At 36.4% G+C, this 23271-nt stretch overlaps 1 protein-coding gene across 10 annotated transcripts in view; it reads right to left on the reverse strand.

Annotated features, from left to right (window-relative positions):
* LOC131070938 (protein REVEILLE 6) overlaps nucleotides 1-23271 on the reverse strand; it is a 182125-nt gene that overhangs the window by 7728 nt on the left and 151126 nt on the right. For 3 of the 10 annotated variants that reach the window (XM_058006639.1, XM_058006640.2, XM_058006641.2), the window contains exons 8-9: nucleotides 14495-14566; nucleotides 14263-14410 (exon numbers count right to left, since the gene is read on the reverse strand). In XM_058006639.1, coding sequence (XP_057862622.1) covers nucleotides 14263-14410; nucleotides 14495-14566 — 220 coding nt within the window. Of the gene's footprint in view, nucleotides 1-13883; nucleotides 14411-14494; nucleotides 14606-23271 lie in introns of those variants that run through there. The other 7 variants (XM_058006636.1, XM_058006637.2, XM_058006638.2 and 4 more) reach the window with 5 other exon arrangements.

Raw genomic sequence — 23271 nt, forward strand, 5'->3', positions numbered from 1 at the left:
TGCTACCCAATGATCAGCCTTGGGGCTGTCATGTAGCGTAAAATGTAGCTCACTGCAAAACTGAGATCAAGTCTAGTGGAAGTGAGATAGATGAGACTACCCACTAGCTGCCTGAATTGTGTTTCATCTATAGGAGGAGAATCAGACTTGGTTGACAACTTCATTCCTGTCTCCATAGGCGTGGAACCATGTTTACAATCCTACATTTGAAACCTATCAAGCAAGTTCCTGGCATACTTAGACTGAGAAATAAAATGCTACCACCAGTCTGCCAAACCTCAACACCTAGACAATAATGGAGAAGCCCCAAATCTATCATATCAAATGCCTTGCACAGGTCTTGTCTGATTTCTGCAATCAAATAACTGCTAGTAATGATCAAGTCATCCACATAGACAACAAGAAAGATAACATCATCACCAGAGTGTTTGATATACAGATTACTGTCAGAAGGGCTACACTAAAAACCATGAGCAACCAAGTACTGATCAATCTTGATATACCACGCTCGAGGAGCTTGTTTGAGTCCATAGAGTACTTTAACGAGTCTACATACTTGATGTTCTTTGTCGGCAACCTTGAAAACAGGAGGTTGCGTCATGTAGACTTCTTCCTCCAACTCACTGTTGAGGAAGGCACTCTTAACATCCATTTGATGGATTTTCCATCCAAACTGAGCTGCAATAGCGAGAAGAAGACGAATGGTACTCATCTTGGTAGTAGGAGCAAAAGTCTCCTCATAATCAATGCCCTCCCGCTATGTGAATCCTCAAGGAACCAATTTGGACTTGTACTTATCCAAAGTACCATCTGCATGATACCTGACCTTATACACCCATTTGCAACTAATGGGCTTCTTCCCTGGAGGAAGATCAGAGAGAATCCAGGTGTTGTCCTTCAGAAGGCTTTGGTATTCTCCATCCATTGCCTGTTCCCACTCTGGAATCCCTTTTGCCTTTGCATATGTTTGAGGCTCATAAATACTATGAATGTTGGCCATGAGAGCAAAGTTAACTGTATTTTTCTGCTTGCCCTTATTTCTGGAAGATCTACCCTCAATGAGCTCATCAGGACGAAGATCACTGATGGCCTTAGCCTACCATTTTGACCGAAGAGTAGAAGTGCCAACATTAGATGTAGGAGGAATAATTGGAACCGGAGGTGGAACTGGTACAGGTGGAAGATTAGCATCATCCGGAGGAAATTCAGGTAGTGCATCACCAAATTCGGAATCTGCATCATCCCTCCCATCAGGTGAACCAAAGGGAAGACAGACACCTAAATCAAAAGCCTTCAAAGGCTGATCCTCAGAATGTTGCTCAGACGAGGAAAGCTGAAAAGGTCCTCGTTCTTCATCAAAGACAACATCACGACTAAAGATAAGACGATCAGTGTCTACATCAATCAGTCGATAAGCCTTATGGTTGTCAGTGTATCATGTAAACATAAGCTTCTGACTCTTGGAATCCAACTTGGAGCGCTTGGCATCTGGAATCCATACATATGCTAAAGAGCCAAAAACTTTCATATGATTGATCCTGGGTTTGCGACCAGTCCAGGCTTCCTCAAGAGTCTTCCCTTTAACATGAGTGGGAGACCTATTAAGGAGATGGACTGCGATAAACATTGCTTCTTCCCAATACTTCTTAGAAACATTTATGTGTTCCAACATAGACCTAGCCATTTCTGTAATGGTGCAGTTGCAACGTTCTACAACACCGTTTTGCTGAGGGGTGTATGGTGTGGTTAACTGATGTTTTATGCCATGTGTATCACAGAAAGTGGAGAAAGCAGTAGAACAAAACTCTCCCCTATTATTAGACCTAAGAGTAATAATAGAACAACTAGACTCTTTTTCTACTAAGGCATTAAATTTATGAAATACATGAAACACATAATTTCTGTCTAAGAAAGTACACCTACATTTTACGACTGAAATCATCAACAAAAAGCAAGAAATACCTGCACCCAATAACAAAAGGAGTATTCATTGGACCACATATATCAACGTGGACCAACTGTAGTACCTTATAGGCTTGCCATGAGTCAACATCCTTGAACGATGTCCTGTGCTGCTTCCCAACCTGACGAGCTTCACAAACTCGCTAATTCTGAGTTTGAATTTCAAGTAGGCAATGTACTAAATCTTCTCAAACAAGCTGAGCAAGGTAGTGAATGTTCAGGTGACTATATTGCTGATGCCATAGATTGGTGATAGAGGATGATTTAGATGCGAAGACATGCTCAAGGGAATCACCCATATCCACAAGTCTGTAAAGACCATGATCCTCAATGCTAACAACTACAGTGGTGCGAGATGCACAGTCAACAATCGAGCACTTATGTGCACTGAATATCACATCCAGCTGAGGAGAGTGTTGCATAATCTGACTTACGGAGAGAAGGTTCAGTTCCATGCCAGGAATGTAGTATACATTGAGGAATATAAGATTCCTCCCACCAGACTGTATCTGAACGTTGCCCTTGCCGACAACTGTATACTCTTCACCTCCTCCAAATATGACTGAATCAGTATAGGGAGAGAATTTTATAAACCAATCACGCATGTGAGTGAATTGTCAAGAAGCACTGGAATCTATATACCATTCAGAAGACTTCACATGGTCTACAGGTCTTTTAGCCATGAAGGCGTAAAAGGCAGACTCTTTCTGCTCTGTGTGCTCAGCGACATTGGCTTTAGGCTGAGACCCCCCTGCTTCCGTCGTTCGGAAGCTATCCGATTGCGACAATCCTTGATCATATGGCCATATTTGTGACAATAATTGCATTGAACCTTCTTCTTCGAACCATCTTGAGATTGACTGGACCCCTTCTGCTAAGATGACTACGATGACTGAGATTTGCCTTTATCCTTATGAAAGGATTTGGCTGCAAAAGCTTGCTCTTAAGAGGATGAAGTGGCACCGCTACCAAATTGTTGTTTCCAACGATCCTACTTCAGAAGTTTGGTGCATAACTCTGGAAATTTTAGATCAACATTCGTAGACGTAATGTTGAGAGTCTCGATGAAGTGCTCATAGGATTTTGGCAAACTTTTCAAGGTGATGACTACCATATCCTCTTCCTCCATTTTCCGACCAATAGCTTCGAGTTGATCTTGAATGTCCTTAATTTTCATTAGATGCTCCTGTAAAGACATACGTTCACCCATCATGATGGAGAACAACTGGTTCTTTAGGAAGAAGGCTCGGCTTTTGTCGGATGTCTCATGCAACTCCTTCAAATGCTTCCAGATTTCTGATGCTGATTTGCCAGAAGGAATTTTAGGTAATTAGTCATGTATGACGAAGAGCTTAAGGAGCATAAAGACATCCCGATTCTGCTTATCAAACTTGTCTTTGTCCTATCCGGATGCAGTAGGATGAGACAAGATCATCAAGACGGCGATATATGAAGATTGTCAACGTGTGTTGCTTCCAAGTGTTATGATTCTTGTCGTTGAATCTTTGACTGCCTTCCAACATTAAGTTGGTTAATTATGCCATCTTGCATGCTTCCCAATGCACAAAAATGAGAAAATCTAGAAGGCATAAATCTGAAACAGAGGTAGAATCGGGTACAGACTTCGAGAAAACAAAGTACAACAGACACGAAACTCAAGGTAAATTTTCGGCAGACCCAGAAAATTTCGACAGATACCCAAAAGAGCTCTCTAAAAACCCACAAGAAATCTATAATCAAAATACAAATCCGGCTTGAAACTAAGGATTGGAAAAACAAAATCCTAGTCGGTAGACACCCTAGGTCGTCAAAAACTTGCAGAAATTTGCTGAAATCAAAGAATCCGAACAAAAAGCAGAAGAATAAATCTCGATGCGGATTTAAACACCATTTATGCAGAAAATCGTCGTCGCGGAAGTCAGAGGTTGTGGTAGAAACTTCTGCATGAAAGTTGTGATTTGCTTTCACAAAAGGGCCGTCGGAAGTGAAAAACACACAAAATCGCGTTGCCAAGAGACACAAGTTACAGAAGATAAAATTGTGCAGAGAAAAGACAGAAAAAAAAACATCGTACGAGTTGCAGAGAACAAAATCCACCAGACAAGAGAAGATTGCACTAAGCAGAAGATCGCGGGAGGTCGCGGCCAAAGCACAAAATCGTAGGATTAATGGGTGCGAGCTGCAGAAAAAATACCAACGCATGCAAGAAAAAAAACCCGACGACACAGAAGAAAATTGCGACGGGATTGAGTGTCGCATGGGTAGCAGACAAAGCCCTCGAAAATACACCAAAAAAACGCTAAATATTCCGTGTTGTAGATGCAAACCGACTAGAAACCCAACAACAAAAAACGATCCTCAGAAAAAATTCGAATTCTGAAAAAGAATTCTTTCCAAAAAAAATTTTGAAAATATTTGACGAATTTTTTAATTTGTTTCCCATTCTGATACCATATTACTAAGAAGTAATTTGTAAAAAATTGATTGTTATTTACAAATGATCAAACGATCATTAGATAAATTAAAAGAGAATGATGTTTCTAAATAATAAACAATCGTAAAGAGAAAGAAACTAAAACCAACTAAATATTTACATAATTGACCATTAATAAATAATAAAGAATATTATTCTAATAATGTGAAAACGCAATTTAAGAATAATGTTAGTTATTAATGTTCTATGATGTCTATTATGAATGTTTTGTCAATGTTATCATATGAATATTTGAATTTATTCTTTTAATAGTCATCCTCTAAAAGTAGCAAAAAAAATCTCGTATTAGAAACACGCCCCATCTCCTATCGTCCCCATCTTGGAAACTTGGAGGACCATTGAATACCATTTGAGCAGATTTGTAGCAGCCCTTCATGCATCTAAAGGACCTTATAGAGCGTTTAGGAGAGCCCATTATTGATTTGTTGCAATCCACCATCATTTTCAAACAAGTTTGAAAAGATGATTTTGTACTTTGCACTTTTTTTATTTTTTATTTTTTGAATTTGATTTGTCTTACATATTTGTTGTTTTCTTAGGCTTTCATTAAACGAAGAACAAGGCGTTGCTATGATTATAAATTCTATTTTGAGGCTATAAACCCTAATTGATTTTATTTTTTTCTTCTTTTTTAAAATTAATTTAACTAAAAATCATAAATGCTAATTTATTTTCTATTTCACCCTACTTTATGTTAATAAATTGTTCTATCTACCCTAGTGTAATATCCTAGTTTTTTTTTTTGTTGTTTTTAGGCCAATAATAATAATCCACAATAGATAACCCATTAAGGTTAGAAAGCATAAACTGAAAACTTGCTGAAAATTGCAACCCTTTCACTTTGTGATCACCAAGTGCCCAATGTGGGAAGGTGAGAGCATACGCTGAATAGGGGATCGTTAGATCTCAAAACTTCTGAAAGATGAAATGGAATACAATACTGGGCGGCAAGCCAGCCCCTTCCGCTTATCCAGCAGAAATGCAAGAAACTTGGCAGTGAACCAGACAAGAGAAACACACAAAGGCACAAATCACTCGATCGCGATATTTCAGCGAGAGGACTGAAATTACATACAAATTCAACTCAACCGCTTATGCAACGGGAGGACCATTACAAAAAATCATCACTTGACCGCTTATGCAACGGGAGGACTGAATTACAATTCAATTGAGATAGGCGGCAAGCTAGCCTCTTCCACTTTTTAGCGGGATGAGAGTTACAAGCCAGAATTGGTTAGTAGTACTACTACTTAACCTTACAATAATCTAGATAGTGAGAGAAGAAGAGTAATGCTGAACATCCAAATAATAAGCATGAAATTTCTGCTAACATCAAAATCTGCAAGTTGGAAATGCAAAACCAGTAGCGTATGGATTCACTAAAACGCTCATAACTCTCTCATTACTCACCCAATTCACCCAAAATCAGTTCTAAACTAATGCTACACCAACCACAATGAAAACAAACCCAAAGGAGGCTATCAAAACACCCATATTTATTTTGCACGCTTCCCAATGCACTAAACCCAACGCCTAACCTGGGAAGTTTGATTCTCAATATAAAAATCCACACTCAAAATAAGATGCTAAAAACTTACAATATGCATCGCCAATGGTAGGAAGGAAGGATGAGCCGATACCCAAAATGATGGAATCGCCTGGCCAAGAGGTATGAGCAAAATACACTTTCAGCAGCTCCGCGACCAGCAACCAGAAAACACTCCAATCTCACACAAAACACTCCATGATCTGCAACTCACTCATCAACAACACTGGAAATACATGGACACAGCTAGGTACTATCTTGCAAGTACGAAACTGAGACTTAGCTAGGAAGCCACACTTCGAAGCTCAGATTTTTCAATCGCCAATTCGGCAACATAACGATGCAAATTCATATGATAACCAAAATGGGAGCCCAAGGCTCTTATTTATAACTTCTAACTCCCCAAAACCAAATGCAAATGCTTACAAATTCGCCCAAATTCAACTTCTTCACTTGCATTTACTTTACCACGTGGACCCAAGGATGGCACCCAACCCATAAGTCAAGGAATTACGCCAAGAAGCATCATACCACGATTTTGACTTAGCAAACATTTGTGGTAAATAAAATAATATCTCCCACATCAAATTGGCGTTCCTTTCTAGACATAAAATTCGCCTAGCACTTAGGAGATAATATGTGCAATTTCCATAGTCATTAATCAGTAAATCAAATTAATTAAATATTAAACCTTAGGATAAGGAAATAATATTTAATTATATCACTTATGACTCCCATACTGATTATTTCCAAAACCAAGATGAAGCTGAGCCAAGAAGACCACTAAACTGCTGCAGGATCAGGGCCTTGTCCACTACCAAAAATAGAAATATGCCATACTGCCACTTAATAAAAATAGTAAGTCATGAACTACTGCTCCGAAAAGCATGATCTTCGCACCCAATGACAGAGCATGGAGAGCTTAGTAGGACAATATCACCAAAACGGCCAACCCCTGACTTACTTACTCGCCTCATCAATGCTTGACCCTCATTCTTCATTCCATCTAGCCTACGGGTCTCAGGAATAGGCTAATGGACAACTGGAAAGACATCAACGAGAAGGGGACATTACACCTAGTTATAAAAGATCCTTGTAAAAAACATGTCATCCCTAAGTCAAAGAACGAGGAGATAACATGTGTACATTGCAAGACAAAAATATTTGGAGGCATTAACCAATTGAAATATCACTTTGTACAAATGTTATGCCACAATGCTGAAGTGTGCTCAAAATCTCCTCTTAAAGTTGTACACAAAGTACAAACCCAATTACAGAGCTTTGAACAACAAAAAGAACTATAAATGAGATAAATAAAAGAGAAGACCACCATTTATGGAAACTCTTCTTTTGTGATTCCTCCATTTCTTAGATCTTGGAATAGCAATGATAGTGGCAGTACTAGTATTAGTGTTGGACTTAAAATTTGTGGATCTAAAATAGATTCATATATTATAAGACACACTACTCCAAGTTCTCAACCATCACTTGAAAGCATGAACTAGAATAAGCAACAACATGATGCAACAAGTCATAAGCTTATGATTTTATTGTACCATTCTATTTCACATAACCATGTATAATTAATATTTTTGTTTTAAAATATATTATTTGATTTTTATTGCTTGATTTTTTTAATTTAAAACTTTGTACTCGTAAAATTTAAACTCTAAATGTTATATTACTTATTTTATTTGTTTAAGATCTCTTATTGGCAAAACATTATAGATGTCGTAACTATTTGTGGAGCACGATTTAAAGCCCCTATTGTAACGTCCCCTTCTCAGGCATGATGTTTCAGTTGACCGATGGCCTATTTCGGAGACCCGTAGGCTACTCAATGGGTGAAATTAGGGTTTCCAGTTTTGGAGGTTGTTGTTGCTCGTGAATTAGAGTTTGGATCGTGGATTCTTTCTAGGTTTTCAGAGGGCTTCGCAGTGGTATGTCCGGCTTTGCGTTCCGAGCACTTTTTGGAATTTACTATTTTTAGTAAATTCTATTTCTGGCAGTGGTTCTGATTATTTCGGCACAGTTGGTTCTCTTCTTCAGTTAGTTCAGTTGGCTTCGCCACTTTTGGCCTTGGGATGTTTTTGGAGAGATAAGTTCATTTCATTTAAATAATGTTATGTTTTAATGTTATATTTTAAAGTTGACCCCTTGGCCTAGCTTCATCACTTCAAGTTGTTTTAAAAGGTGGTCTTCAAGGGTGGACGCATCATGGAAGGGATTTAATATTTCCTAAGGTCTAATATCTTGCTTATGAAAAGGCGTGCCAACTTTATGAAGAGAAGTGAATTAAAATAAAGGTTAATTAAAGCTTTTGAAAGTGGCGCCATCTCTTGGAGGAAAATTCAAATGTGAAATTAGGGTGCACTTTCTACAAGCCTCTTGAGATTCCTTGTTAAGCTTATAAATGGAGGCCTCTTCCCTTCATTTGGGCATCTTATGTCTATTATAATGTTACTCTGTCGGAATGGTATTGGGGTTGCTTCGAGGAATGAATGCCTCCTAGCCTTGGCATTGCTTCTTGCTTGAAAGATAGCAACTAGTGGTGATTTAGTGTAGTTGTGAGAGTTTGTAGTGAGGATTGCATTGTAGCTTGAGTTGTGCTGGAAGTTCAGTTATTTGCATTTCATTTCATTTTCGGGAGTCGCAGTTACCAGGGTAGATTTGTAGTTTCACTCGTATATTTCAAAATAAAAACATATTCTTTCTGGGTATTGTATATTTCCTCTTGTTTTGGCTGGGCACTCCTTTGCGCAAATTTGCAGATTCTAATATGAAGTGTTTTATTTTATAGAGAAGAATCGCCATTCTTGCCTGGCGTCACTGCTGGGAATTGCCTTGGGGTTCGTGTTAAATAATCTGTTGGGTTAATGTCTGATTTCTTGGTATTGGTTTGGTCGCTTCCTTCATAGGAAGCCATTGCTTTTGGTTTTGGGTCATTCGGACTAGTATTGAGAGAGTAATGAGCATTTTAGTGATTCCATGGTGTTGCTGATTAAGCATTTCAAGTGCAGGTCTATCATAAACCAGAATATTAAGATTGATCCTTGAGAAGAATTTCTTGGACTTATCATTTTTGTTAAGCCCGGGAGAGTCTTCTATATTGTTGCAGCATTGTATAGTCTTAATCTTATGATCTTGGCAAGCATTCACTATCAAATTGTAAGCTGAACAGTAGTACTGGCAGCATTTCTTCTCATTTTCATTTCACGCTTGTTATTTACATTTAATTCCATTTCTAAGTTCTTAGCATCTCCGCCATATGGTAGCTCCATTCCCACCCTGGGTTTGAAAGCACATGCTTGGTGTCGAGTTTTCCTTTCAGCAGTTGTAATTGTAAAGATCCTCTGACCATATGTTAGTCCATCTTGGGCACATTCTTGGTTAGAGTTGCTTTCAGCATGCACTAAGATCCTTTGACCATATGTTAGTCCATTTTGGGCACATTCTTGGTTAGAGTCACTTTCAGAATGCTTTAAGACCCTCTGACCATATGCTCACACCTTGCCCAACCCGGGATCCTGGTGTACATTCTTGGTTAGAGTTGTATTCCGCATCGTTTTGGTTTAAGTTCTAACCCTAACGGATGTGCGTTGCATTACTTTTGTAATTGAAAAATTGAAAAAATTGGTCTGGGATATTTCACCTATCGATGATGAGATAAAGGCTCCATTTTAACTCAAAAGGTGGTTGATATGAATATCACAATTAATGAACAACATGAGATATGGAAGAGAAAGAGTTGTACCATCATGATTGATGGTTGGACAAATTTAAAAAAACATTGTTAAATTTTCTTGTTCCTTCCTCAAGTGATTGTACTTTAGAAAACCCATTGATTTAGTAACTAATATTTTTAATATCTACTTTATTGACTAATATTAGCATTTAAAATGGCATTGTTTCTTTCTTAAGTGGCACAATTTTCCTAAAACCCATTATACTTCATAGAACAAAACAAAAAAATGTTCCATTGTGAGGTTTTAGAAGGAGCCTTGGTTGAGAAAAATGATGTACAAATAGTTACAAATTTGCAACAAATTATGCTGTTATAAATAGACTTTCATGGATATGCATCCATCTTTATTTTGAATTCTTTGTGCTACTCATTACCTTAACCTCGTATTAGAGTATTTTTTGGCGAAATCTCATCAATCAAAGCTTGTGTAGAGCATGGTAAGAATATTTACAAATACATATCAAACCATGCTTGGGTCATCAACCTAATGAGAAAAATATATGAACAAAGAGTTGGCTTATCTCAAGATAACTCATTTTGCAACAAACTTTATCACATAGCAATCTTTGCTTCAACGAAATGCTACATTGAAGTGCATGTTTGTTAGTGAAAAGTAGAGTCTACATCACCATATGCTAAAACAAATGTAAGAGTTGACATAGTTGATTGGATTTCTAGGAACAAAATCTTTTAGCTTCCAATGAAGCAGATCATAAAGGTTAGACCATATTATGATATTTATATTATATTTTTATTTGCATCTTCATTCTATTTGTTTGTTTTTGTTCAAATATTTTATTGATATCAATGTTTAATAATAACTACAATTCATAGAGCCTTTAATTGGTCTCCTCTAAGTTGTTGATAGCGAGAAGCCCGCAATGGGCTATATATATGCGGGCATGGATAAAGTTAAAGAGGCCATTAGATTGCTTTATGTTAAGGTTGATAAGTATCATCCCATGTGGGATATCATTGATTGACAATGGAACTTTCAACTTCACAAGCCCTTACATGCAACTATTTATTTCAATCCAATTTCGCCTAGATTTCAAAGTCAGCGAGGAGGTTCTAAGTGGACTCTACATAATCATAGAGTGGAGGTACCTAATCATCAACTTGGATGAAGATAATTTGTGAGATTGAAATTTATAGACATGCACAAAGGGCCTTCTTTGCACGAGCAATGCAAGGCAACTCGAACAATATTGCAACCAAGTAAAGATATTAAGGGCATAACTTAGATTTAAAAATTTAAATATTTTCGTTTTTTATGTCAATGATGAAACTTAAAGTTGGACAATGGAATTAAGTATTTTTTTCCCTCATTTCAAATGCATCGTGAGAAAGGTTTCTTCTTAAGGTGCCAAATCATCAGAGGATTACAATTCATGCCTTGAGCCAACTATGCAACATTTCAATATCAGTTATTGTTGTCCTCGGGTTATGTGGATAGCACTTGGGTGGGACAACTACCTCTCCAACTCATCTCACACTTTACCCGCCACCCAAGTATGATTCTTGTTTCCCAATTGGGAATTTTAGTTCGGTTGGGATGAGAGAATCTGGTTGTATAATACCTCTAGATTAGTTGGATAATAACAAGCACAATTGGAGTATCTTTAAGCACACTCACTCTGAAAACTGCAAAAAGTTATCAATACAAAAGTTGAATAGTCTTGTTTGTGTTCATTACAGCATTCATCTCCGTTACAAACAAATCTTGGGCACAAGCTTACCTCCCACCACTTTAAAGAAGGTTGATCTGCAATTAGATCCAATCACCAAGGTTTACGATATTGTCTTCAATAATGAAGACCTTGCATGGGGTTGACCAAGTGGACTAGAGGTAGAAATAGTAGCCATGGCAAAGGTGGATAAAGCAGAAGACCTCTTGGATATTGGTGGCACTGGTACACAAGCATATATCATGGTCGTATCATTGTCGAGGACCTATCTCAAAAGCCCACATAGGAATTTCCATGCAACTATGGATGTTGGCATGAATGACGCAAGTCCATCTAGCTGGACTTATACTTCTAGTTTTGATATTCATTCTGATGTCATGGGTTTCATAGTCCATGGGTTTTGTATACACTTGACTATATGTGTGTGTGTGGGTTCCCTTTAGCTAAATTCCACTTTTCTATTTAATTAGTTTATTGTACCTTGATAATTAATTAATTAAAAGGTGTGTGATACAAGATTTAAATCTTTAAAAATCACTATATTTCATGGTTTTTCCAATTTGCCAAGTCTTTGTTGATTGTTGGCCAGATCTGAATCTGGGGCAACAATCAGATTGCCAAGTCTGAACAAAGTTTGAGTCTTTTAACTATGATTTAAATATTTTAATTATCAACAATTATCACTGTTTTCATAATTTTAATATATATACTGTTTTCAATGCAAAACGGAAATTAGGAAATTTAAGCTTTCTTTTCAAGAACATTTAAGAGATTCACATCTAGAATTTTCAAGATATTTTCTACGCTGATGGTCCTAGTACAGGTTCATATATATGGGACAGGTTCAGATTCGGGATTGGGTACGGATATGCCAATACAACATTTTTTCCCCACAAAAATGTGTGTGTGTACCCAAACCCATACAATATATATGAACCAATTCTAAGTTGCTGGTACAGGTTCATATATATGGGACAGGTTCAGGTTCAGGATCGGGTACAGGTATGCCAATACAACATTTACGCATATGCATATGTATATGTTGTGTGTGTGTGTGTATATATATATGAAATTGCACCTATCCCTGTACCCAAGGGCAAAAAAAATAATACCAGCCGAACCCATTCCTCTACCAGGACTGGCAACTTGGAAAATATCTTGGACATTCAAGACATTAAACCTCCAAAATGTCCTGTAAAGCAAGCTTAAATTTCCTAATTTCAGTTTTGCAATGAAAACTGTCAATATAATATAGAAATGTCAACAGTGTCTTATCTTGGAGGCTGATCAAAAGGACTAGCTTTTTCCTTAATTATTTGGATTCGTGCTTTATTCATGTATAAAAACATGGCAAAAGGCAGATTAAGAGAGCACAGGAGGAACATAATTCAATCCACTTGAATCGAGTGTATGGGGAAGACAAATAGATAATGACAATGAGTAGAAACAGGAGGTTGCAAATAACACAAATCTGAAGCCAAGAAAGGAAAGCAGCAGAAACATTGTTATTAGAAGGCTGTTGTTAGGATGAAAAAGTAAGGGAAACAACTAGTGTACCATTCAGTGTGGTCCACCCTCCTTTTATGGCAAAAAACAGTGGTTCTGATACCATTGGAATGCAGAATGAAACGGGATCTAATTTCACTAAGTAATGAGTAATGAAATGCAGGTGCACTGATAGAGATGCAAATGTTCTGACGAAAAGATGATTGACTAGAGATGGTTCTAAAGTTTAAACAGAAAGGATGAAGAATTTATTGATAAAAAAAAACAGAATGGGTGAGATTGTTGTGCAAGATGAAATGATAAGCACAATGTAAATGAGAAATTGAACATAGACAGAAACAAAGAATGTTATGTGAGAGTCACTGATGTGCAAAGGAACAGAATAACTTAGTACTTCTTTCAACAATTACAAGTGTGATGCTTTTGTACCAGCTATGACCTAATTTTTAATAGGATAAAAGTGTACCATAAAATGGAAACCAATACAATCCATGATGCTCCAGAGTCAGTAGAATTATACTAGAATTTCAGATAATGAGTACCAGAGAAGGGGATGACAATTTCAGATAACCACTTGAGTTAAAAATTATAACCACTTAAATAATAGTCACACCTATTGATTCTTAAAGTAATCATCCAAGTACTTCTCTTTGCCATTCAATTTGATTTATTTGAATTGTCTATAGAGGCCTTAAAAAAATGTGGAACTCTCAGACCTCATCAGTAACAATTGCTGCCAAAATATGAACAATCATGCTATCATTTTGCTCAAGGGCCAGAGACTAGCCTTGCTTTGATTGTATATTGATTTACAGTCTGAGTTCAAAAAAATCCATATGCTTACAATCTTTCAATTCCTAAAACATGAGCAATTTAAAAAAAACAAAAAAAAAAACTACTCACATTTTTAATAGACATGTCAAAGAAGAAAGATTACAGAGGGACTATAAACAAAAATTGCATGAAAAGGGAAATATTGCTTTTGCAAGCCACTAATTCACCACACTCTACAGAGCCAACAGGCTGAAGTTTTAAATTTTACATGTAAGTGACATATAATTATAGGTAAGTTCATATATCAAGCTAACAAGAACAAAGCTTTTCTATACAGCAATGATAATACCTACATACAATAGAATACAAATTCATGACATAAATCAATTTTACCATAGAATTACACTAGCAGATTAGGCAGGCTTTCAAACTATATTTTAAATTCCTGGTTAACTTATGCTCATCTAAGTTGGGTCTTTATCTGAAAAGCACTTTACTGGTATTCCACAAGTGCTATCTAGGTTACCATGGAAGGAAGAACCAATACCGGTAACAGCATCACCATCAGGGGCACAATTTTGAGAGTCTGATGATCCTGGCAAATCCTGGTTCTTTTGTTGACTATTGAGATCTTCTCCCTCTTGTACATTTACTGATCCCAGGTGCGTAGATTGGAGATGATCATCCCAAACATCCTGTTAACCCAATGATAACTTTAATGACACAAAAATGTCTCATAACAAAGACTGACTACAGCACAAAAGAGGATACCCACTTACCAATGACTGGTTTGCAGGAGTACCTGGCACCATTGCATGCTCCTCCATTTGATTTACTACATAAGGGCCAGCCTGTCCATGATTCATGTCATATACTGATAAAAATGATTTCTGCAAATATCACAATATTCTTAGATCTAAGAAAAATTGAACTATAACAAAGTGGAATTATACTTCGAAAATAATAAAAGGTAATAATTAATTTCCATGATTTATTATCATTTAATCATTTCGAAAAACTGGTGCAAAACTTATATAAAAGTCTGTGCAGATGATTTGAAGATTAAGCTCACTGAAATTGTGAAGTACCATATTTAAATGAGGGATTACATAACCAACTTGAGTCTAGGTGTAACCATGAATCTTTCATGCCATTCCATTTCTAAGATTAACGTATCAAGCTACAACAATTTAATGGTGGAGATAATACAGTGTCACTAATTTATGGTAAAATAATTATTATCGTGACCAAATCCTCTCTAATGCAATAGGCTGCCCCTTGGGACTATCAAAGAACAAACATAGTTGTGGTGCTTGTTGCTTATCTAGAACAATTAATGTTTGTTAGATAAAATAAGAGTCCAGCCTCTCCAGAGTTCATGTCATATTAAAACAAGAGTCATTTATGCATCACAAAGTGTAGACAATAGAAGAAATGCAAGAAATTATTTCAACCATTTATTACTAGCTCAACAAACTAGCAAACTGGTGCAAAACTCAGATGCTAGTCTGCACATATGATTTCCAGATTTAATTCACTGAAAATGCAAAATACTATATTTTACTGGGAGGGAAATATTGAATGGCCAACTGTATTTCAAGTGTAACTATCCATCTTTCTTGCCAATCCATTTCTACAACAATCCACTCAGATGCTAGCCTGTACACATGATTTCTAGATTTAATCCACAGAAAATGTGAACACATATTTTACTGATGGAAAGCTGTTGAATGACCAACTGGACTCTATGTGTTACCATATATCATTCTTGCCAACTCATTTCTACAATTATATATTTTTGTCAATTAGAGTTAGACTTGCATCATGCCAAAGAGAAAATTAGAGCCAGGGTGTACATACGATTGCAAAATTTAATCCACTAAAAATGTCAAATATCAAAATTTACTGAGGGGGATCTGTTGAAAGATCAACTGGACTCTTGTGTAATTATATATCTTTCTTGCCAATTCATTTCTACAATTATATATTTTTATCAACTAAAGTAAGGATTTGCATCTTGACTCTTATTTACACCAAATATCAATTTTAATGTCAGGCTGACGCCATGCTGATGCAGGTCTGACTTTATATTGATGCTAATCTGGGGGATCAAAATGTTCAACAGAATAGATGCTTTCTTGTACATAATTCGTGTCAAGACATCCCATAAAAATGAGAATTCGACAATTTATTCATTGTAAACATCGGAAAAGCAGAGGAGAGGGGAAATGAAGGAAACACCATAATCAGTTGGTAAAGGTCAGAAACTCACTGCAGATTTCCAGCTACATAATTGGTTTATTTTTTAATGTAGAAACTATTTTTTTTTTTTTTATAGATAATGTATTAACTATTTTTGTTACAAATAAACATATACATATCATATATAGGTCCACTCACTCGTGGAGAGCTAGTTTGATTGTCAGCACTTGAACTATCTAACATCTTCGAATTGTCTTCAACCCTTGCAAGGATTTTTTAATTTAATTTATGTCAGGAATCTCATCCTTGGGAAGGACAATTGAAAACCCGTACTTGACATCATCCAGCATTTTTGTTTGTGTTGGGCTTTGTAGCATCCCAAATTGTACTCCCTTACAATTTTGTCCTCATTTGGGCCCTCACCTTGGCGTTCCTGTCCCGAGGCTTGATCAAAGCCTTGATTCTGCTTACACCATGCAAATAACTCATTTTTTTCAATATACACACTTGCCCCACTTCCTATGTCCTAATTGGTCAGGACTAGGGCACTAACACTCTAGTCCTCCCAATCAGGACCTATTTTTGGGGCCTTCAATGGTAAAATTATGTTGGCTGGGACCTAGACCTTGTGTTGGCTCATGTTGGAAAATTAAATAGTTTTTCAATGGGCATGTATAAAAGGTACCCCTCTCATTTTGATAACCGCAAAATGCATCCACGAATTCAATCAAGCAATCAAACATTCAAATTCAAGTGAGCAAGAAATCAATCTTCTTTCAAGCATTGGAGTTGACATTCATGTTCTATGTTTATGAAGGCTTCATGAAACCCTAATTCCTTGTGGAGACGAACAAAACTCCATTTAAAAGGTACAATATTAGTATTTCAGACATTATTGGCAAACCCCTATTCCCATCCTATTTCTCTTCTCTAGTGTACGCAGGAACAGGTACAAAGCTGCGATCTTTAGAATTGGCTTTATTTACAGAGACAAACAGGCTCCCCTTTGGACGGTGAAAAGTGCAGAGGACCAGAGCGATGAGCATTCTGGTCTTGACCTTTCAAGAGCTCCTTCTAAGGACAGGTCCAAACACTCTTACATTGCTCAAATCTAGGTTCGTGGCTCGATCCGACAATTGTATGCTCATTGTTTATGCGTTTTCACTTCAATTCTAGGACATTTACCCTAATTTCAAAATTTTCACAATTCAATTTAAAAGAGGACTCCTCCCAAAGTGAATCTAATAAGAATTCTTAGCCCTATCCTTGTTGATTTGTGGCTAGATCTATTAGATTCATGCCTCTTTTAATGTAATGGTCCCTAAATTTAAATATTAGAGGTTTTCATACATTTAATGGTGGAAACTCTAATATTTTTTACCATTACAGGCTCTTATCTAAGTATTTTGAGGTCATATCTTACTATGAAAAGATTACAACTATTTGAGTTCAAGGCAGCTAGGCTAAGTGAATAAATGGTTCCAGACTCATGTCATAAATACCCCAACACGAGCTGCAGAAGACCTAAACCAATGGTTCTAACAAGTGCTAGGAAAACTCCTCATCTCAGTCCAGCTACTTCATGGTTTTATAGACAACTGTAGAGAATATATACATATATTGAAATCATTTGTTAATTTCATTAAATCTTCCATCTCTAGTTTTTTGTTTCTTCACTTTTGGTGTGATAAAACTATATTTTTACAGGACAGATCTTATTAGACAGTATTTGAGGCCTCACTCAAAAAGATGATTAGCCTTGATTGCTTGTCTAAGGTACCGGTTTGGTTTTGGGTTCGGGTTTAAGGATTTTGGTATGTGGGTACAAATAATAATAATAATAGATTAACACCTTAAACGTATTGTGCTTGGATACATTTTGGGTACATATATACAAAAGAATATTAATAATTAAAATCATAAATATATACAATAAAAACAAAATTAGGTTCAGATAACAAGATAACATAAATATAATAAACAAAGCAATCATAAAAGTTTTATAAGATCATATGTACCTCAGTATTAAAAGTCGTAACTTCTTTTGTGGACCCCACCAAAAGCCGTCTGAAGTATCTAGTGCGTGAGCATAAAAATTAGAAAATAAAACCCTTGATACTATAGTGGTAAACACTTTAAAAGGCAGTAAAAAGCAAAGCATTTCTTATTTTTAACAGTGTGAACTCACTCGAATAGCAGCAAAAAGTGTTTGGGGAAAAAATCGAAAAATCAAGTGTAAGATATTTTTTTTAAAATGGGTAAAAAATGTAAAAAAAATATCTGATCTCAAAAATTGTAAATACATTATATTTAATAACTATATTATATAATTATTATTATATTAGTATAAATTATTATATTACATATCCTGTTAATGGGCTCTCTTGGGTTCATCCAAACTCAATTAAAGGGAAAAATGTAGATGGAAAAAATTGGAAGCACGATGGATTAAAACTAACTTTGATGGTGAGTCAAAAGGCAACCCGGGGCCTTCTGGTGCCAGATATGTGGCTCACGATTGGAATGGTAACATTCTGACCTTGGGAGCTCAAATACTTGAAGATGGTACAAACTACAAACAATGCAGAAGCAAAGGCAGCCTTGCTTGCCTTAAATATAGCAAGCAGATTAGAGATCAATCAAATCCAAATGGAAGTGGATTCTAAAGTTATTGATTGCAAATGCAATAATCAACAGAGAAGCTGAAGCTTGGAAAATAAATAGATATATTAAGTCAATAAGAAAGAAATTATTCACCTTCAAGGAATTCAAAATTTCACATATTTGATTGGAAATTCGGCGGCGGATACCCACTCCAAATGGGCTGCGTCATTAAATGTAGGTAATGATTACTGCACATTTGAGGATTTTCGAGCCCTCCGTTTGGAGCATGTATGAGTAAGATTGACAAGGAAGAGATTTGGAAAATCTCTCTTGTTGAATGCACTGGGAGTCTCTAGGCTATCAAAGTGTGCAAAGTTTTATGAATGGAGTCGGTGATGTTGAAGAGGCTGCACTATCCTATTAGAACTTGGGCATTGGTGGTTGGTGCAAAATAGAAGAACAATCATACTCGTTCATCTCTAGAGTGACGTTGCGTGGTGTGCGGGTCTAATGGAGGCCAATTTCAATCTAAGAACCAAAAAACAACTGGCATTTTGGGGGAAGATTACAGATGACCGGTTGAGGAACATCTTCACATTTGACGACCCGATGTTCTTTCAGCTTGTAGAAATGATGTTGGGTGATGAGTATATGGTGGTTGAATACAAGTACAAAACTAATGTAGACATTGCTTCTTTTTTTTTTAGCGTGGTGTTTGGAGTTGAGAGAGGAGGATACCAAGTGAATATTGAATTCTTGTGTGAAGGGCAAATGGTGCTATGGCTTAAAATTTTAAATGCCTTTATTGCAATATCAAAACGCAGTGCAAGGTTTCGTGCCAGAGATGGAGATTGGGTGTGTGTGGTAGATTTCATACGTTTACACCCCTCTTTACTTTGGAGAGCCTACTCGGACAAAGATGACTGACGGGGAGAAGCCTAGTTGGGCTGGAAACACATTAAAGAATATGTGCAAGAATGGGAGGCAAAGCTTCGAGCAAGGGTAACCAACAAGTAGATACAAAATAAGTGGAAGTTCACGAAGGATGACCGTTGGGAGGAGCAACAAATGAAGAAATTAAGATTGTAATGAGAATAGTATGAGGTTTTCTGTTTTGTTCATATTTGATTGATAGATATAATGTATATCATATCATGTTGGCCAGAGGCCTGAACATAATTTCCAATGACTGTATATTTTTGTTGTAAGTAAATGGACATTTTTGGGGTTTTGTATATCGAGGGTTATAAGGGATGGATTGAGACGTGCTATTCTTTGGTTGATGCCACCCTTACTGTTGAAAAAAAAATTCATAATCAATACGATATAAAAATTATTTTACTAATCAAAAAAATTTATTATATTATATATATAATATAATTAAAAATTACAATAGAATCATTGCATTATATTAATATATTATAATTATAATTAATTATAGTTATTTTACTATATGATTACATTATATTATATTATAATTATTATATTATTGTTTTCAAATATATAGTGTCATGGTTAAAACACTTTGTTGGTGAAGCAGCCACCAAGGTTCAAATCCCTGTTGGGCAACTGTTCTTCCGTTGGGTTGTTGTGTTCATGGTTTTGATCAAGTGTAGGGATGAGGTCCCCTGCTTGTGGCCTCTCCGGTTCATAGCTCCAGGTCAAAAGCCTTTCACATGCAGCCAAAGGGCGTCATACCAGCATCACCAATCAAGTTAAAAAGTTTGCCAAGCACAGTTTAAAAAAATATATATATTATTTTTATTATATTATTAGTACCTTTATTATAATTGCAATATAAATTATAAATAAATAAAACAAAATTTACAAGAAACGTCAAAGTCAAAACATAAACAATATCGGCACGGTGGACAGGGTTGATGCCCTGTCGCTGCGTGCGCCTTGCTACACAGGTATAGCAGCTTGGCACTATGGGTAACCCGGATCCATCAAAAAAGTCGTGTTGTGACCTTTCCACACATCGCCCCATTGCTAACAGGGACCCCCTCTTTTCCAGCTTTCTGTGTTGTTAGGTTAGGGTTTTGGCTGCTTAGTGGGCAATTTTGTGTTTCTCGTGCCCGAGTCTCGGAGTTTTGTTCATGCCTAGTGTCATTTACGGTTTATGAGGTTATAAGATCAAGCATGTAAAATTGAGATTTCTAAATGATCCTAGTTTTGTCTAAGTGTTGACCCTTTTGGAGCATTAACGTGTTTTTTAAATATCCTCATCAATGATTTTAAGTGCTAAGGTGTTTTCAGACCTTTTGGAGTTGTTTTCTCGCTCCTAGAGAATTATTAAAGTTGATTTCGCACTTTGTCCCGATAAACTCCCTTGTGTTACGCTCCAATTTCTAATGAATTTGCCTAAGTCTAGTTGAGTTTTATTAAGTTTCGAAGTTTCTAAGTGATTCTAAGTGGAAAAATCATCATTTTCCAGAGTAAAATCCATATTCTAAGGGTTTAAAAGGTCAAAATTCCATACTAGAGGTACTATTCCCCTCATATTCCTGACTACCCATGGTTTTCCCCTCTCAGAATCCAGACTGGGCATGGATTTCCCCTGAAATCCATTGAAATCCATACCTGCTCCATTTTTCCACCACTGTGAATCCATACTAGGGTCGTTTTTCCCTTGGAAGCAATAAAATTTGACTAAGTGTCAGGATTTATCTTGACTACCCACATTTTTCCACCAGGGAGGTATGGACAAGGTTGCGGATGACCTTTGCATTCATTCCACACCAGGGTCGTTTTTCCACCAAGTCTTTTGTGGGAAGTTTTTTGAGGATTTTTGTCCGGATTTTTATCCAGACTCATCGATTTTCCACTGAGAGTATTTTTCATGATTTTTGAGTCTGGATTTTCATCCAAACTGAGGTCGTTTTTCCACCAGAGAGGTATTTTTGTGTGATGATTTAATTTTAAGTGGAATTTTTCATTCCACACTTATATTGATTTTCCCCTAGCCTCATTTTTATGCACGTTTGATAATTTTGAGTCCAGATTTTCATCCAAACTGAGATTGATTTTCCCTTAAGGGGATATTTGATGATTTTTAAGTGATTTTGTTAGGATTTTTAATCCTTACTACGATTGATTTTTCCCAATTGGCCCATTTTTTTATTTAAATTGAAATATTTTAATAAATGAGCCCCATTTTAATTGTTTTTTAATAAAAGGCGATTATTTAAAAGATGAAAAACAATTAATAAAAGATTTGCAATAAGCATTTAATGTTTTCAACCTTCTAGAAGCAAATCAGTTTTACACAAGCAAGTATAAGAACAAGTGTCCCACATTGCTTGTGTGGTGAGATTTGATGATGAAAGCAAGTTTAAAGGGAGGAGTCCAACATTATTTTATTGTTTGAGTTTGCCAAGTGTGTTTGTGCAAAGGGCGATTTTCTCCATAGTTGGCGATTTTGGAGCAAGTGTTCAAGTAAAATGATTGATTGAAGACTCTTCTTGCTGCCATTTTTTCCTATTGCCATTCCATTTTCCAGCTAGGCGACATGATTTGGTTGCTGCCAATTTTTCCTATTGCCATTCCATTTTCCAGCTAGGCAACATGATTTGGTTGCTGCCATTGTTGATCAAATGCCACGATTTTTTTTGGTGAAGTTTGCCATTTTTTGTGGGGTAGCGATTTTGCTAAGGAGGGCAATTTTTTGTGTTTGGAGTTTCTTTCTCCAACTTTGGACGATTTTTGTTGATGCCACCATTCTTGCTTGCTGTTCTCAGACCTAAGTTGGCAGATTTGAAGGCCGTTGATGACGTTTTCAGACTTGTGTGAGGTGATGCCATAGCTGAAAATTTTCCATATTAGTTTGTTGGTAAACAGATTTGTCACTGTGGTCGTTTATCTGAAACTGACCCCATTTGCCCGTTGAGCAATGACAAACATTCCAACAATTGGAGAGATTCAAGTGAAACCGCAATCTTCCTCTGCGTTTGAGAGGAGCAGCTCCCACATATGATAGGGGTATTTAGGATTTTTGTGTACTTTTAACCTGAAAGTACATAAAGGAGAAAACATAAAACTAAAAAGAAATAAAGGTAGAAACCCCAACAATAGACATACGACCATCAACTGAGATTTCTCAACATTAGCAACAAATTACAAGGGTTAGTTTATAAGGTAATATGCTTAGCCATGAGATGACGATAAAGAAGAATGACAAATCTCAACATACGGAGAGATAAGATGCTTCAACACATTCAAACTGAGATACCAAAGGTTGCTTGTGCATCATCACATCGATTGTACAAATCACATATGCATAAAAAGACTACCAATTTGACATACAAGAAATCAGCAATGATAACACATGAATACATTTAGAACACACGAACTAAGACGTATTCTTCATTATCCTTTTGGAAATATACAAGTCCAAAATCCTTTCTATACATAGTGCAAATCAAAATGCCATTACAAGTTTCTCCTGGAATTCCAACAGAGTTTTTCCCCCCCTGTAAAAAGTCTTCCACCCTGTTACAAATAACCTTGTATTTATAGGCTTGTAGGATAACTACCTTATAACCAACTTCAATCCTGGGTTAATAACTAACTCTTTTCTGCGTAAATTTCAGTGAGTTAGTAACTTACACTTTTATGCGCAGAAGAAATCAACTTTCTAACCTTTGGTTACAACAAGTGACATAAGTCACTTTTTACAAAAAAAAAGAATCTCAAACCCATTATATTGAAGAAATAACTCGTTGTCGATTTTGCCGAGGTGACCTCCATG

Source organism: Cryptomeria japonica, chromosome 1, assembly GCF_030272615.1.
Source record: "Cryptomeria japonica chromosome 1, Sugi_1.0, whole genome shotgun sequence".
In the NCBI taxonomy this organism is placed as follows: Eukaryota; Viridiplantae; Streptophyta; class Pinopsida; order Cupressales; family Cupressaceae; genus Cryptomeria; species Cryptomeria japonica.